The sequence below is a fragment of the Carettochelys insculpta genome, chromosome 7, assembly GCF_033958435.1.
Source record: "Carettochelys insculpta isolate YL-2023 chromosome 7, ASM3395843v1, whole genome shotgun sequence".
In the NCBI taxonomy this organism is placed as follows: domain Eukaryota; kingdom Metazoa; phylum Chordata; order Testudines; family Carettochelyidae; genus Carettochelys; species Carettochelys insculpta.
The window spans coordinates 72,475,072-72,492,597 of NC_134143.1; the positions used below are offsets into that span (position 1 = coordinate 72,475,072).

General features: G+C 46.6%; 1 protein-coding gene across 2 annotated transcripts in view; it reads right to left on the reverse strand.

Annotated features, from left to right (window-relative positions):
* SUFU (SUFU negative regulator of hedgehog signaling) overlaps window positions 1–17,526 on the reverse strand; it is a 126,501-nt gene that overhangs the window by 61,775 nt on the left and 47,200 nt on the right. For both annotated transcript variants that reach the window (XM_074999257.1, XM_074999256.1), the window contains exon 4: window positions 1,914–2,056. In XM_074999257.1, coding sequence (XP_074855358.1) covers window positions 1,914–2,056 — 143 coding nt within the window. The remainder of the gene's footprint in view (window positions 1–1,913; window positions 2,057–17,526) is intronic.

A 17,526-nucleotide genomic window follows, 5' to 3' on the forward strand; every position in this document is an offset into this window, starting at 1 on the left:
TGGCTCAGATGTGAACTCCCTGCTGAGGAACTTCAGAGGTGCAAGGTATGGGTCTCTTATTACATGGGTTTAACGCTAAGCTTCTCTCTGTCCAATCCCTGACACCCTGTTACTAGTATGGGATAAGACAGGAGGGAAAAAAGCTCTTCTCACACAAAAATAACTGCCCTCTGTAGCATTTGGGGGGACATGGAATCAAAGCAGCTGGTCGATCTGAGCAGTAGCTCATTTTCCTGGGATAACTAACTTAGGATCTCCTGAATAAGGGGAATAACCATTTCAATTGAAAATATTTCAAAAGTCATCTAAGATGTGAGACACAAACATTTGGGGAAGATTATTGATTGGCAAGAACCCCAAAAATGATAGAGGGTTATAGGTATCAGAGGGGTAGCCAGGTTAGCCTGTGCCCACAAAAATGAGAAGCCATGTGCACCTTATAGACTAACAGACTGTTTAGAGCATAAGCTTCCATGGGCATCTGATGAAGTGGGTCTTTGCCCAAGAAAGCTTATGCTCTGAAACAATCTGGTAGTCTCTAAGGTGCCACAGGACTTCACATTGTTTTATTTAGGGTTTTGTTTCAAGGAGGCTTTTGAAAAATATTTCTTCTACTCATCAATACTTTTCTTAAACATTAGCTTGATGGAGAGTTTAACTAGCCTCTGAAGAACGTTTAGTATCAAATTTGCAGACTAAAATTCAACCATTAAGTAGGCAACTAAAATTTAATCAGTGTCTCCTGCTTGAAGTGTAAATCTTAGTGCAGCCTGAACTATGGTGCCACCTACTGATGCTGCCATAGTATTTTAGATGTAATTTTAGGTGTTCAACGTAAGCAAAGCATACTTTGGGGAAGTATTTTTGCTCAATGCATTTTATTTTCCCATTAGTTCCCAAGTTTTACCCGACTAAATAAACATTACAATTTGTTCAACACTTGGCTGCATCTCAGTGGGTCAAATTTCTTTTCTGTCAGATCCAGAAAGGACGTAGCACCACTCCGGATCGGAGGAACAGAGTGAAGGGGATGATATATTGTGGTTATAAGCAGAAAAAAGAATGAAACCCCAGTTAAATCTCCATCTAAAAACCTGCTGTAATTCCTCACTGACAAACCCTCTTGATCATCAAAGCTGCGGGAAGAAAGGTGGAAATCAGAGAAGCATTAAGCAGAAAATGCTGTCAAAATGTGCAATGGATAAGGGAAGGCTGGGATGTCAGCTCTGTACAGTAAACCCCCGATTTCGCAGACCCCAATTCTGCAGCTATCGGGAACGAAAGATGTCTGCCAGGGCCCTGTTGTTCCCAATGCCCGCCACATCCACCAGCGTCAGCGCCACCCCCCACCACACGCAAATGAAATACATAAATGCTGGCAACTCACCCGCTGGTGGGGCCGCTGCTGCGGTGGGAGCTGCCGGACTGGCTGGAGGAGCTGCTACAGCCCCAAGAGCGGCGCTACGGCAGGAAGAGCTCCCACGCCGTGGCTGCAAGAGCCCCCATGCGCTCCTCCCACCGGGGGTGGGTGCGCATGTGCGCAGAAGGCGCTCGCATACATGCGCCACAACTGGTGGGAGGAGCGCGAGGCACTTCCAGCTGCGAAGGATGCTCCAGCTACAGTGGCAGCTCCTTCAGCTGTGGCGGTGGCCCAGGACGTGACAAGGCTGCAGGAGCAGCCGCTCCGACTTGGCAGCTCCAGCGAGTTGCCCATTTTACAGCATTTTTGGGGGGCGGGGGGGGAGCCTAGGGAAGCCTGGCTGCAGGAAGGGGTTGCTATGCGAATACAAGTAAGCCCTTACATTTAACGACCTTTCGGCATTAACAGACTGGACTCCCCTCCCCACATTAATCTGTTAAATCCAGGGTTTCCAGTACTGTGTCGGTTCCCACCAGCCATTATTTTTCTATACCTGTAAGAAAGTAACAACCCCAAAAGGGGTCTGTACTGGCTGCATCTGAGGATCTTCAGTCAGCAGCATATGCTGGATTCTGGATTCACTGTTGTCCAAAGGACTGTGCCACGAAACGTGGTCGCCGCTACAGAAGGTATTTTCTGTGGAGGGGGGAAAAAACCAGAGATATTTAGTAATAAAACTGCCACGAGTATCCAACTAGGCTGTCTTTGAATTGTCTGTGGACACCCATCTTAAGGCTGTCTCTATACTGCCACTTCCACAAAACTTTTAGTGCTGAAAAGGCCCAGTAGAGACAGTGTGTCGACCAAGGAGCATCTCGCTCAGGGTGGAGTTTTTTAACTGCTGGGAGAGCTCTCCCCTGGCGATAAAACATGTCCCAATCCATGTCCCTGTCCACGTCCGGGGCTGCTGTGGCTGTGCTGTAGTACTGGCAGTGTAGGCGCACCCTTCGAGAAGGAAGATTATGTAGCTAACATTCAGTCATTTGACTTCACACTTCAAATTGATCTGGTTTTGACCACCCATCTGCAGCAAGTGAAACGTTGCGGACTAACCATCACCATCATAGGAAAATGAGCCAAGAACATTTGTCTTGCTTCTATCTATTACAACTACCCATTTAATTTCTCTTGGTGGGCACAGTAATGAGAATATAATACACAAAGTAATCTAGCTATACTGTATCATTACCGAGAGGCAAATTATGGTCATAATGTCGGATTTCGCTTTGCCATGAAGATGCTGAATGACAGATGAAGTCTATCACGCCAGAGCAAGTTCACAGCTAGGCTGCTGCAAGTCCGGCAGAAAAGCTGAAGTCACTCTCTTCTGCAATGACGCGCACTGACATCCTCCCCCACCTGCTTTGGTGCTGTAACTTTAATAGAGTGTCCTCTCATCTTACTCTACAACAGTGGAAAAGCCCCTACGTGGCTATAAACGTCACTGCATGCTGGGGAACTGCAGCAGACTAGGACCCAGAAATTTCTCCTCCTTCTTCCCTGCCAAAAGAGCGTGACAGTTTTCTCCTCTCCTGCTCAGACAGAGGAGGAGGAGGAGGAGGGAGAGAAGGCTAGCCCCATGCACTGTCTCTGGGGGCTGTAGGCAAGGTCCTCAATGGAGTGTCACGATGGAATGTGTTTATATAGGAGAGAAAACCACTGCAAAGGTGTGATGTTTGCTACAAACAGAGTGAAGTACCTTGAAATCCCAGGGTGAGAGGAAAGGATTTTCCATTAAAAAAAAATATCATCACACAGAGCATGAGCCCTACAGAAAGGAAAATGTGAATGGTTACAGTAAAGCAGGGGTGAGCAAACTTTTTACATCAGGCCCCGCTTTTTGCCCTTGACATTAGCTAGGGCCTCGCAACCTGTTTAATAAACTCCAAACCAATGGACATTTCTATTATGTTCACATGAAGAAAAAAATAAATAAAACCTTTCGGCACGTGCAGTCTGTGTGAGGCAGCGACAAACTGCAATGGTGCAAGGACAATGCACATAATGCAAGAGAGGATACTCACTACACAGATGGAGGCAAAGCATGTTTGAAGCCTCCCCAGCCCTCCCAGGCAGCTATTAAAACAAAAAATTCACTCTGTTTAAAGAGCCCTCCCAACTCCAGCAGGCCCAGGTAGTTCATGTTGCTGTTTCAATATCCTGACTCAGCTTAGGAGGGAAACAAGAACAACAGTTCCCTGCCGCTAAAGAGCCTGCCCCTCCTTTTCCAGGCCTCCCGGGCTTTAACTTTTTAAAGTTAAAGCCCTGGACACTCTGGGGAAGCTGAAACATAGGACTGCACTGGTAGAAGCACAGATCTCTTTTTCCACTTAGCTGCCTCTGCAAAACAAAAGGGGGTTCAGAAACAATGGCAGAGGCTGCGGGGGTCGGGGCAGGGGGGCAGGCAGCTGATCCAAGAGAGGCTGCAGGGAGGTAACAGAGGGTCCCCAGGGAAGGTCCGGGGCTGGAAATGAAGCTGGCCCTCTGCTGGCAGGGAGGCAGGCAGCACAGCACAGATGGACTCAGAAATTACGGGGAGGCAGCAGAGGGTCCCAATCGGGGGGGAAGCCGATCGTGCTGCACCCCTCTTTTGAAATTTCACACCCTGCAGTTTGCACATCCCTGTGGTAAAGTACTGTTCACCCTGGGAGATTTCCTATGGCAACAGAATAGAGGCGCTGTCTACTATTAACACACACATCTTTTTGTGCCATTAGTGGGATCCGCCCCCAAAATGCACCCGCCAGCTGCACGATCGCCACTCTGGAACATTTCTGTTTAAATGAAGTATCTACTTGGCTGACCTCTCAAGTCGTATGCACTGAGAAGTCCTGCTGACTTGTATGGCGCTCTTTGGGCTGGTATGAATTAATCCTGTTGAGTAAAGGATGTTTGCCAGGAACTGTCCTACGGCGGAGCAAAAGCGGGCCTTCGCCCATGAAAGCTCATGCTCTAAAATACCTCTTAGTCTATAAAGTGCCACAGAACTGCTTGTTGTTCTCGAAGATACAGACTAACACTGTGACCTCGCTGATACTTGCCAGGAATTGTGTCATCAACTAATATTAGGTTATGAGAGACTGAAGCGCTCTGGACTAAATTAAAGTGGCATTTCTTAGTTGCTCCACCAGATGTCCCCATTGTTTATTTGAAAGTTTAGACATCATTTTTCACAGCTGTATTTCTTGAAGAGCTCCTTTGATTGAAAAAAAAAAAAAAAAATCAAAATAAACTCCAAGTACCAATGACAACTTGGCCAGAGAGCTTGGGTGTGGAATTGGTGTTGTAATAAGCAAGAGAAAAGATGTCATTAGTTAAAACTAGAAGAGAAAAAATGTGTGTTAGATAAGAAAAAGCTACTTAGAAAGAGTTTAAACACTATACAATAAATTAAATGGCTCAAACTGGTCAACAAAAGGGAATGAGGGATAAACAGTTTAGTGCATGGTTCTGACCCCTCTTTATTTTAGGGATACTGAGACAAGATTTCACAATAAAAATTAAGTAAGATTTCCAGATGCAATCTGTTTATTTGTAAGTATAACTTCAAATAAATATTATTTATAATTTCATGAAAGATTCTTCCAATATTTTCCAGTGAGCTAGCCTATTAGCTGGGATCTGGCTGATTAACAAATTTTTTAATGATAAAAGCCTTTTGGTCACAGTTTTCAGGAATTAAACAAAGCCACAAAAGACCTCATTCTTGGGCCCTGTCTCTGTGCCACAAGATTTTGCACATCAAATGCTCACTCAATTCTATGCTGATCGATCGCTGAGTTTCACTGCTGGTGCGGCTTCTCCTGGGAAATCCCAGTCCATTTAGAGCAGGTTTTCAAATGCAAATGTCTCTGCTGGAAACCCACCTGTTTATGTCTATTCGAACTCTGAACACTTAGAAAACGTTTCTCTCTCACACACACATACTTACCACAAAATTCACATTGACTGCTCAATTAAACCACAAAAAACACTATGCACAAACAGGATCCCCAATTTAAATCCCAGGAAAATTCAGAGTTTAGGCTTAAAACTCAGGTCTTATCTCACTGCACTGCAATTGTACCCCATGTAAGATGTACACTTCTATAGAAGCCATGGTTATACCTAAGTAAGTTAGAACTAGGGAAATTTCAGCAGTGGGCACCAAGAAATACGCAGGAAAAAGAGAGGACCAGATTTGTCATATAGCACCACCTCCTTGTGTTGAGGTAATAACTGACACTACCAACCTTCTCCCCAACCCCCTTCACAGTCACCGCACTTCTGAAAAAGTGCAAGAACAATGTAAGTCTTTATTTGTGCAAGTTTAAAAACTGACAAGATTTTTTAAAAAACCTAGAAAAAACAAAGTTCGTTTAGAAAAGATTCCCCTATCAACAACAAGCAGTCCTTTAGCACCTTAAAGACCGACAAATTTACCAGACCATGAACTTTCCTCAGCAAGACCCACTTCTTCAGAAGTTAAATTATATTAACCAAAGTTTTGGCACAGTCATCGTTGCTTCAGAATTCTCTCCTCCTACCCAAAATCTTCAAAGCGTGGAAATAAGAAATTCAGGAAGAAGTCTGCCTCGTTTGCCCCCTTCAAACACCCCCCCATGAGATACCCCAACGTAGCGTGGATAAAAATAGATATAGATCATAAAAAAAACCAGACTGATTTTAAAAACAAATAGCATGCTAAATTTCACATTTAAAAGTAAGTTACAATTAAATCTCATCACAAACGTGCTACACATAGGCTGTGCCTACAATACCTCCCTGCTTCAAAGGGAGGATGGTAAGTAGGGTGTTGGCTCACCTGCCAGTACTTCGAAGTGCCATGGATGCAAAATTTTGAGGAGTAAAGGGACTCCAAAGTACCCCGGGCATTTCGAAGTACCGGCGGGTGAGCCGCGGCTAGACGCGAGCCGGTACTTCGAAGTTTAAAACTTCGAAGTTGCCACGGGGGGGAATTTGCTTAATGAAGGGCTGCATAGGCAGCGCAGCACTTCATTAATAAATTCCCAACACTCTACTTACCATCCTCCCTTCAAAGTAGGGAGGTAGTGTAGACAAGCCCATACAGTCTAATAAAAATGTACTAATGGCTCCAGTCTGTCCAGCCTGACTACTAGTTCTTGCTTCTTCAAGGTTCTGGGCTTTCAATTTCTGTTTCTCTGATGACGAAAAAGGCAACGTGCAAAGGCAGGTACAAGCTGAATACAGCTGTTTCGTTCTGTGCTTATGAAATGGCAAAGGAGTTAGTTCAGACATTGTCTTAGAGACAGAGACAATATATAGGAAAGGACAGAGGCAGCATAGAAAGGCACAGTGGACTCAGCTAGAACAAAGGAAAGACATTATTTAACACACACAGCTTCCTATATTGACCCCACACTTTTGCCACAGAAAAACTGTCACAAGTTCTGGCCATAAGAGAGACCCTGGCTGAGACTATATTGACAAAATTCATTCTCTGGATAACAAAAGGAAAATGTGTCAAGAGTAAGCAACTGCAAAATGATGATGCAATTCAGGGGCCCCCTGCAAGAATGAAACACCATAAGGAAAACTGCTTATTGGGAAACTGTCGGGGGCTGAGGGGCAGCCGTGAAAGGCATCAAACAACGAGCAGTCCTGTGGCACCATCGAGACTAACAAATGTATTTGGTCATTTGCTTTAGTGGGTAAAACTCTCTCCTTCAGAGGAACAGAGTAGGAAAAAAAAAATCAGGCCGTTATACAGGAGGAGAGGTGGATGATGGAGGAAAGAAAAAAAGCTACCTGTCACAATGAATGAAGCAAATTAAGCGGGATGTGTCCCAGTCCTTCGAATATCAAAGGTGGGAAAATTGCCCTTGTAATGCATAAATAGTTGAGAGCTCTGTCAGCCCAAGTTAAACATCTTAAATGTGTAAACGAATTCCAATTCAGATGTCTCCCTCTAATCTCATGGTAAAATTATTTGGTAGGACAATGACTACTTTTACATCCATTATTGAAAGGTTTCCCATAGGTTTGTGTGTGTTCCAATTCCTGGGGTCAGATTTATGTTCATTCATCCTCTGGCGCAGAGACCATCTGGTTTATCCAATGTACATGGCAGAAGGGCACTTCTAGCACTTGATGGCATAGATCACATTATTTGATGTGCGGGTGTCTGAGCCCCTGATGGTATAGCTGATGTGGTTAGGTTCTGTGATGGAGCCACTTATACAGATATGTGAACAGAGCTGGCAATGGGGTTTGTTGTAGGGATAGATCCCTGGGTTAGTGTTTCTCTGTTATTTGGAATGAATCACAATTTCACAGGCAATTTTAATGCCAGTAGAAAAAACTTAAAGTCTGAATGGTGAACTGGTGCTGTTCTGCAACAGTTGTTGAACATATTCTATATTTCTGCGGCCTCAGTTCCAAATAAGGAACAGGCTGTTTCATGGTTGCTTCTCTGCACCCATTCGTCAGGATCTGCTTCAAACTCTACAGTTTCCACAAACAGTGGGCTGGGGGTGGGTGATATGGGCCAGAGAGGGGTGCAGGATCTGGGTGGGAGGGGAGTATAGAAGAGGGGTGGGGTCTGGGCCAGAGGGGGTGCAGGAGGGGGCTAGGGTTGTGGGTCTAGGTTACAGGAAGGATGCAAGACGGCTTCTGCTACAGGGTCGAGAAGGGAAAGGTCAGTGTGGCGGGGGCTGGAGGGGAGAGGGCAAGAGCAAGGTGCAGGTGGGGAGTCTGGGTGGTAGTGGCTGCAGGAAGGGGGTGTGGGGTCTGGGAGGTCCAGAGGGAGGGTGCAGGAAGGGAGTGGGAGTGGAGGCCCAGGATGGGAGCTGTCTGGGTGCACAGAGTTTGGACAACGGGGGTGCATGCACCTTCGCAGTGCTCCCTTACCGCCTGTTCCCAGGCGCTGACCTACACTGCTCAGAATTCCAGCCAATCACAGCAGTGGTAGGAAGCCTCCCAGCAGGTGACACCAACCACTGCTGCTCCCCTCCCTTCTCCCGGCTGGGAGAACAGCAATGACCAGCAGCGAAGCCCAGAGCCGCTCCCTGCCCCGCTGCCTCCAGACCCAGGCAGAGGCTGAGGTCTGGATCTGGACCATGGCTTGCGTGGCCCAGCCCATGAGGCTCAGGGCTCCAAACCCCTCACCCCATCCTGGGTCAGATGCCATGAAGGAGAACCCCGAGCTTCAGGGTCTGGATCAAGACCAGGGGTTCCCCAGCCCTGCTTTATGGTAACTGGCTTATGAATAGAAACATGCAATCAAAAATGCTTTATGCAAAACGTATCACATAACATGCCAGTGTTAAAGGCACAATCTGCTGACCACGTATATCTTTTTTGTGCATGTATCATTTTTGTATGTGGAGTTAGAAATATGAACTATGGATTGGTTTATAATTCTAAATGTGAGGGCCATTAGTGATACATACGGTACTTAATGACTCAGTACTTATGGCTGTGAAGGGCCCTGTTTGTCCTATAAGCCCAAACTGTGGTTGGTATTAGAAAGACATGTGATCCTGCCACGAGGATCCATCATGACTGTGATATTTTCCATGGGGCTGGGGAACAAAGACCTTCCATCCTGGGGTCGTGGAAGTCTATTTAAGCAATCAGTCCTTTACCTTTGAACCCGCCTGGCCCAACCTAAGAGGATACAAAGAACTCTGAAGAAGCTGTCGACCCAGGCCAGAGTAAAGATCAACTTTACCTTGAAGCTTTAAGAACAACTGTTTAGAGTAAGAATTTGCACGTAACAAGTTTCTTAGTGGATATGAATTAGCTGGCATTTTTGTTTATTTTAACTCAGGAACATACCTGCACTGTTTTCGCCTGCAACCACTGAAATCCTACTTTTTGTATTTAATGAAAATGTTTGTTTATTATCAAACCTAACGTAAATAACTGTGGTGGGATGGGTGAAAGCCACCACTGTGCTTATACCTCTCATTGATAAAGGGAGTGGACACACCGTAAAGAGTAGGTCTGTGGGTTACACATTCTCTGTGTTCCAGTTACACAGAGTAAGATGGATTTATTTGTGGGTTCCTTCTGGGGAAGGATTTCCTGGATGTTGAGCCCATATAGCCGAACTGGTGCAGAGCCTGCACTGCTCTGCAGGGGTGGTAATCCCAATCCTATGCCTTAGCTGGGCGAGACCAGAGCATCTGGCCCAGCAGGACAGAGTGGTGGGGAACCCTTGAGGGCAGGAAGGTGGGTTATCAGTAGCATGATCAGCACACCAGGAGACAACCGCAAGGGGATTTCTGTGATTCAGCCAGTCACAAGAGTATCCTTGTTAGTCTAGGAAGTCCCATGCACAGTTTTAGTGCCGAATAAGTGTTATTCAATTACTCACTCTGCCTTTATTCTGAATAGGTGGAAGTCGTCTGAAGGCCAAAAACGTTCCCCCCTTCTCTACAAGCAGCAAGTCGTTTCTCCGTGTACTTCAGCAGGTCAGGCTGGAACTGTCTGTTCGCCTTCTACTTCCCACTTGCAAACTCTGTATAGGGTTGTGGTCAGAGTTGTGACGGATGGACTTTTTTGAAAATAATCAAACTGCACTTAGCGGCCGACAGACACCACAGCTGAGTTGCACGGAACACACTCACTCGTCAGGCCTTGAAAAACTGAGTTTTCAGTAACACTAGCCAACGATAAATTTCTCTGTTATATTTTGATCACTAGATCTAATAAAGCTGTTCAGCATTTGCTATTTCTCCGTTGTCTTTGTCGGGGTACAAGACGTTTATAATAAATGTGTAGGAGGGACGGCTACTGACACACAGAAAAGATTGCTACTTTCCTCTGAGAGGCCAGCTACACGCTGTTTATCACGAGGAAGTCTGGAATTTCATCTCTCCACAGCGATAAACACCACTCGTGTTTGTAGTTCTGAGTTGCGACGTTTCGCTGTGGACTCAGATACCTCAGAGCAGTGTAGCTTTGGGAGAAAGGCTGTATTTAGGGAGCGTGGAGTAGGGTTGTTAATGGTTAAGTAGTAGGGGCTGGAGCAGCCCCAGCCCACAGAGGCTTGCAGGGCTGCTCCAGCCCCTCAGGGCCTGCTGCAGGCAGTGGTGCTCCATGCCAGGCTGCCCTAGGAGTGCTGTGGGCAGGGGCTCTTCCAGCCAGTCCAGAGCAGCCCCTGGTATGCAGTGGTGCCAGGAGCACCATGGGTGGGGGCTCTTCCAGCCATGCCACAGCACCTGTGGTGTGTGGTGGCCCAAGGAACACAGTGGGTGGGGATGCTCCAAACCAGGGTGGAGCAAACCTAGTCTGCAGTGACCTCCAGTCCAGCCTGGCCAAAGCAGCCCCCCATCCAGGCTGGCAGGGGTGGGGTGTGTGCACGCAGTTGCTTCAGTCCAGTAGTGCTTCTGCCCCAACTCCATTTAATCAATTAAACTTAACATTTAACCAATTAACTAGTTAAACAAGGTTTTACATCCCTAGTGTGGGAGAGACCCGTTGTAGCAAGATTCTTAAGGAGTCTGAGATTAAGACTTTGTGGAATGTTAAAGGGAACCCTGATGCATCAGAAAGCATAATTTGGGTGACATGGCCAAAACTTTAAATTAAATGCAGTTCACCATAAAAATAAAGGAATTTTTCACACTGCTGTCACCACCACATGGTATGTGCAATTTATCACTGTAAACAGCTTTTCTTCAGCATGGTTTTAATATTCAGCTTGGTTTGTTTTGTTTGGTTTTTTCATGTGGTAGTTAATCATGGGTATGTTAGATTCACTGTAGATTTTCAGAAGCAATTTGCAGTTTTGAACAGCTACCACCAATTGTGAAGCATTAAATGAAGATGAAGAGCACAACTCTGCAATATATTAGTCGCAATTAAAATAAATCTCACTGTTCTTTCAAGCATGTTCACTAATAGATTAAGGATAATCTTATGCCTATACCTAACACATGAACTAGATACTTAAGTCTAAAAACTCTTCAGCAAACACTTTCATAGCAAACTGTTACTCAAAGTTAAATCAAACTGCAGTATAAAGAATAAATATCTAGGGATGATAAAATTAACCCCACTGTTGGTATAATGTTTAGCAGGCTGTCTAAGTGGGTCTGTCCCATGAATGCTCACCACCAAATAAATCATTTTGTTAGTCTTTAAAGCGCTACATTTCTGCTGTTTTGTTTTAATCAACATCGGATTTAACTATTGGGCTGGTGATAGAGAAAGCCGCAAAGACGTAATCTACTGAGTTTGCTGGCAGCATTGGTCTAGAAGTCCATTTTCTGCTTCCGTTGAATGTATTTTGGAAAACTGCTCACACAAGGAATTAATAGAATGTAAAACCCATGATGTATGTGCATTATGTAGAAAATAATGAGAGCTCCCCAGCCCATGTTTCTCCTGGGCAGTTTGGTTTTACATGCACCTTCTGTCTGGAAAATGGAAATAGTTGGGAACTGCCATAGCCTAGGGACTCTAAAGACGTACAAAATTGGTGAACATCACACTGTGCCACCCGCCAAAGACATGCACCGTAGATGAAATGCTTTAGGATGAATTAAATCCCACAAGCACAATTAAACAATGCCTCCACTGCAGGGACTCAAATTGGGCTCTTAGAAACAAGGGGGCTTAGACGGATGGTTCTCTCAGAAAAAAGTGTGAAAAAACGGATCAGCAGAGCCTTTGTGATCTGAAAACTGAGTTTGGAAGGACAGAACAGTGACTGATCTTGTATTTTCAACCTGCTGGTCAACTAAAAGAAAGTGCTTTATCGCACCACTCAGGCTCAATGACTTCAAAAGTCCTGTCTGTTTTTATATCCAAACTATGTTTAATGAGCCTTTCAATACAGTCCCACCAATCCATACAAGTTAGAGGTTATAAAGACTTCTCTGATCATCCAGTTCTCTCGGGCAGCAGTATTAGGGAGCAAGGGGCAGAGCCTGTAACGCTCCCCCAGCGGAAAGGGGATTCAGGCTTCCCCCCAGCATTACAAATGGTCAGTCCAGGAGTAGGGCTAGACAACTTGGGAAAGCAGCCAAGGCTAATTTATATTATAGCTTCCACAATAGACACCAGACAACAACAGATGCCACTTTTTCTAGTGCAGAGTAAGCCCTAGATAAAACGAAGACCTACGCATACCTGGCATTACAGCGATAAAAGGGAAGCTAACATATTCTGGCATTCACATCACTTTTACTGTAGAATCTTAACTACTTCCTAAAAATATCAAAAGTAATGGTCTTTGCTTCTCTTCCTCCTCTATCCTTTCACCTGCCTTTCGAATGATTTCTTTGTTGTGCAGCTTGGCGTCTTCACTGGTTTGTTTGGTCTTCCTGCTCCAGCCCTGTTCCTCTCTCCCTGGCTTGTGTTTTCTTCCTTGCTTCCAGGAGTGGTATGGCTACGTGCGCCTACAACCTCCACTACTGTAGCAGCTACACACTTCTCGTGTATGGGTCTACCCTCACAGCACCCACCTGAGAGAGGATCGTATCTACTCATTTTATGTATGAGGAAAACTGAGGCAGTGAGAAGGATACTAGCTTGCCGAAGGTCTCAGAGCAAGTGAGAGAGTCAGGAACAGAACCTGTGGCTATGCTAGAAACCAGAAACTGAAAGACTGTCCCAGGAACACTGCAACGGCCCCACTAGAGCCGCTGAATTTCGCATGCTATCAAAGAGGGACTGAGATAGTTGAAGTCTGGGCCGAACAGAGGTTGCAAGAACAGCTTGAGGGAGTGGAGTCAGTGGGAGGGCGGGTGCAGGAGTAGGCTGGGGTTGTGGGGTCTGGGGGACATGGTGTCACTTCCCTGGCACAGCTTCCCGGCTGCTCTGATTGGCCACAGTTGCAGCGAATCAGAGAGGTGGGGGAAAGCCTCCAGGCAGATCTGTGTTGCCATTCTGCCAGCCAGGACAAGGGGAGCAGAGGTGGTAAAGGCAGAGGTCCAGAGTCGCTTCCTGTCCCCCCAGACGGACTATGGGCCAGACCTGAGCCAGGCTTGCCTGATGCCAATCCCCGAGGCTCAGGGCTCCTCACCCTCCAGTCTGGCTACAGGCTGAACCAGACCACTGGCTGGGGGCTCCCCAAGCCTGCCCTACAAAAAAAAAAAAAAAGGAGAAAGGGGCTGGCAGGAGCATTGTTCCCTCTTTCCTCCCCAAGGACAGGAAGCGAGGAGTCTGGGGAGGCAGCAGTTAACAGGAGAGCTAATAAAGTCTCTGACTCAAACATCAGTTAGCTCACTGCTCTCAGGCAGTGCTAGTCACTTGTTAAGTTAGGTGTCCTGCAGTGCACCAGCACTTTTTAGGATTTCCTTCAGGTGAGTCTGCAGAAAACAGCTGAGCATCGTACAGTTTAACAAGGCAATATGCTCTGGTAATGCTGCGGCTTTTTACACACCACTTTACCAAACACCCACTAACCAGCTGTGTAGCTGCAGGCATTTTCCGTTGCACTCACTGGGGAAAGACTGGAGTATGTTTTACAGTTATTCCTTAAAGGACCATATTTTCCACGTACTGATTAACTTGTTTCAATGAGCAAACAGCCTCAGCTGGGGCAGATGGAAGGGTAAGCCCACATGAACCCTCTTTAAAAAATAAGACAACGGCTGCTCAGATTTACCTGTTTGCTAGTTTTCAAACAGATTCTTTGTATCACACATGGACCAGTTTCTCTTATGTCTGCAGCTTAGGTCTAAAGGAACCTTCACCTTTTCTCTTATCCAGGATACCCAGTGTTTATAGTTATAAAGCCATGCTGTTCTGCTCCCTTACTGATGTAAGGAAAGACAGGAGGGCCCCCAGGAGCAGCACCAAATGTTTTCAGCCCACTTCTGTTCTCTTTTCACCTTCCTGCCTCTTCAGTTTCAGCTTTGCTGTTACTGTTAAGGGGCCACAGAAGAACACAAACAAGGTGAGCATGAGACAGGAAGTGTGGGTGACTCAACTAGGGCTGGTTAGCAAAACACAAAGTTTTCAATTAAAATAAAATATTTTGACCCCAAATCCAGAGTATTTTTATTTGGAAATGTGGCCCTGGTGCATCATGGGATCTGTAGTTCAGAGGCCAAATGTTCCTACTCTCTACCACAGTGATGGGCAGCCATGAAGAGCGAGTGAGCCGCATCAGTGGCCCTCCTTTACTTCAGTGGGCTGCAGCAATGACCACGAAACCAAAAGGGCTAGGAGGGTGGAGGAGGAGCAAGAAAGTAGGGGCTCTGGTGCCCTGGTGCACCAGAGGTGCATGGGTGCGGGGCTCAGCCAGGAGTTTGTGGGCAGCAGGTGGAGCCCCAACAGGCCACGTGTGGCCCCTGGGACACAGGTTGCCCACCACTGCTCCAGCTCATGCTGGGCTCTCCAGATTTATAACATCTTTCATGATGCACCATGGACATTCCCTTTATATACTAACTCTCCTGTCTAAGGGGAGAAACCCTGGTGCATCATGGGAAATACAACCCAACCAGTGACTGTCCAAGGGAAAAGCATGACACAGCCAAACTACAGTTCGTATGAGGCACCACAGCACCCTTCCCCCAAAAACAAACATTTATTTTTGACCAAACGTTTGTGATTTCAAGTCTTCACAGGAAAAAACAGAACCTTTCATGGGAAAAATAAACCATTTTTACGCCAGCTCTATCATCAAACCAGAGTACAACTGTTTTCACATCAAATTCTGGCAGAAAAATTTCCAAATAGTTGGGATTGTAAAACTTCCTAACCATTGGGAAGAAATGTTTTTAAAATGGTCCGTGCAAAGGAGCATCACTGTAGAAATGAAAAGGAATGACTGCTAAACCTCCCTTGAAGAGTACTCAAGCAGACTGAGGCTTTTGCTCACCGTAGAGTTCGAGAAAGATGTTTCCAAGCAATTGTAAGCATTAAGTGAAAATAGATTTAAACAATTCTGTGCAGCAATGTTCCACCATTAGGCTCAAACACTGGAAGTTGCCAGGAACTAGAGAGACTATAAGCAAAAGTGCAAGTGTAAGTGGAAATGCAAAAAGTTAGTAGGTATGTCAGTGGTATCTAATTTTTCCTGTTAATCTAGTTGATGTGTAAATATGATTAACCTGACCACAAAGTGCCCCTTCGAGCAGTGGTTCTCAAACTGCAGTCTGGACTAGTGGCCTGTGACCACCTTGCAGGTGAGCCGTGGGCTTGGGACTGGCTCCCCACACCCAGCCACAGTGAGGAGCCTGCTCTGGCTTTCCCTAAGGCTTCCACTGGTCAGTCAATGGGAGGCAGTGACTGGGAGCAGTGGAAGGCTCCGAGCCAGGTAAGCGCCCCCTCCCCTTCCCACCACAGCCTGCTGCTACGCCCTCCTTCCAGCCTGGACCCCCATCCCACCCGGCCTGCTCTTGCACCTTCCTTCCCACCCCTCCAGCCTGCTCCTGCATCCTCCCTCCCACTGAGATCTCACACTCCCACCCCCTCTCCCAGCACTCCTGCCATGGCCACACTTAATTTAAAACACTGCCGTGGCTGTGGTTTATTTTTACAAATGTAAAGAAAGCCTGAGATGGTAAACAGGGGGATTCTGGTATCTGCTCCTCGGGTTTCATTTTCCACCATTATCTCTTGTGCTCAGTTTAAACTTTTCACATATCCGGTGGAAAAGTACAGCATCCAGAATGGGTTCCAGCATCAGGTGACCTGGCCACATGTCTTGCAGGACCATAGTCAGGTTTACAGGAAAGACAAGACTATTCCCAGATCATTGTCCCAAGTACCAAGCCGGTAAATTCTGAGTATTACTAGCGGCCCCTCACTTCGCCTGCCTGTTAGTAAAACAGGTTTATACAGTAAACTCCTTCATATCCAGCAACCTCGGGACTGGGAGGTTGCTGGATATTCAAAAATGCCACTTAACAGAGGTGGATGCAGGATCCCCGGTGAGGGGCCAGGTGACCCCACCAGCCCTGTGGCTGGGAGCTGGCGGGGGCGAGAAGCCTTACTGGCAGCTCCAGCCCCAGGAAGCTGGCTAGGGCGCCAGGTTCGGGGGAACTCCAGAAGCTCTAGGGCTGGGAGAACTCTGCTGGGGTGGAGGGCAATGCTGGGAGCCCCAGGCATGGGGGGAACTCCACCAGGGAGTGGCGCTTCAGTGGGGCTGGGGAACCCTAGCAGCCCCAGGACGAACGGGTTAACCCCAGCAGGCCCAGGGCTGGGAGAATCCTGCAGCTGGCAGGAGTTAGAGCCCCAGCAGCAGCTTCAGCCCCGACTTAGGCGCAGCCCCAGCCGGAGAACCTGGGAGTGGAGCCAGCAGGGGCTGGTGCTGGTTAATTGAAAGTTCTGTTTAACAAATGCCGATAAGAAGTTCACTGTACTACTCCATATTCCCAACTTCAAATGCGGGACAGATATAGGAACACAAACAGAAAGTGCACATTCAGCAGATTGTAACTTTCCTAAGGATATGTTAGATGAAGTATTTTGCATAAAGGATATTCAAGCTTTGTCACAATCATAAGCATATTTCAAAAAGAATATGGGGTGCAGCATCACAGTGGGGTTCCCAACCTTGTCAGGGTTCCCCCAGGCATGACCCGTCTTCGTCACCCTTGCACTTTGGACAGAAGGAGCTGGCACTGCTCCATCTGACCCATTGGCACCGCCTTTGCACCTTCTTCTCTTACTCCTCTTCATGGACAGCCAGACCATTTTCATTCCCCCAGCCTCCCCCTTTCCCCGCCAATAAAAGCAGCTAGAAAAGTACAACAGCATGGAGAAAGAAAAAGAGAGCAGGGCTTTAATACATCTCCTTCAGTGCGCTCTGCCCAGGAATTCCACAACATCAAAACAGAAGAGAAAAATGTTTGCTATCAAGATGAAATGCAACAGCACTAAGGCTTTGTGAGAGCCTTACAATGCTCATATCAGAGAAGCAGATAGCGGTGAGGCATCCCCTCCCAGCTCGGGGGTCTGTTTAAAACAAAACGTGCAGAACTGAATGCTGGGACCCAAGCAGCCACCCTAAGATTACTTGTTCTTGTCTTCCTTCATTTCCTCACCATTGCCTCAGTAGGGCCACTTCTATTAGTGGGTGTATTAATAGAGCCAAGCCAGTGTATTTCAACCACCCTTTCACCTAGACCTACTCTGGGGAGGGTAAGATGACTGGTTAAAATGCCATCAGGTAGTCC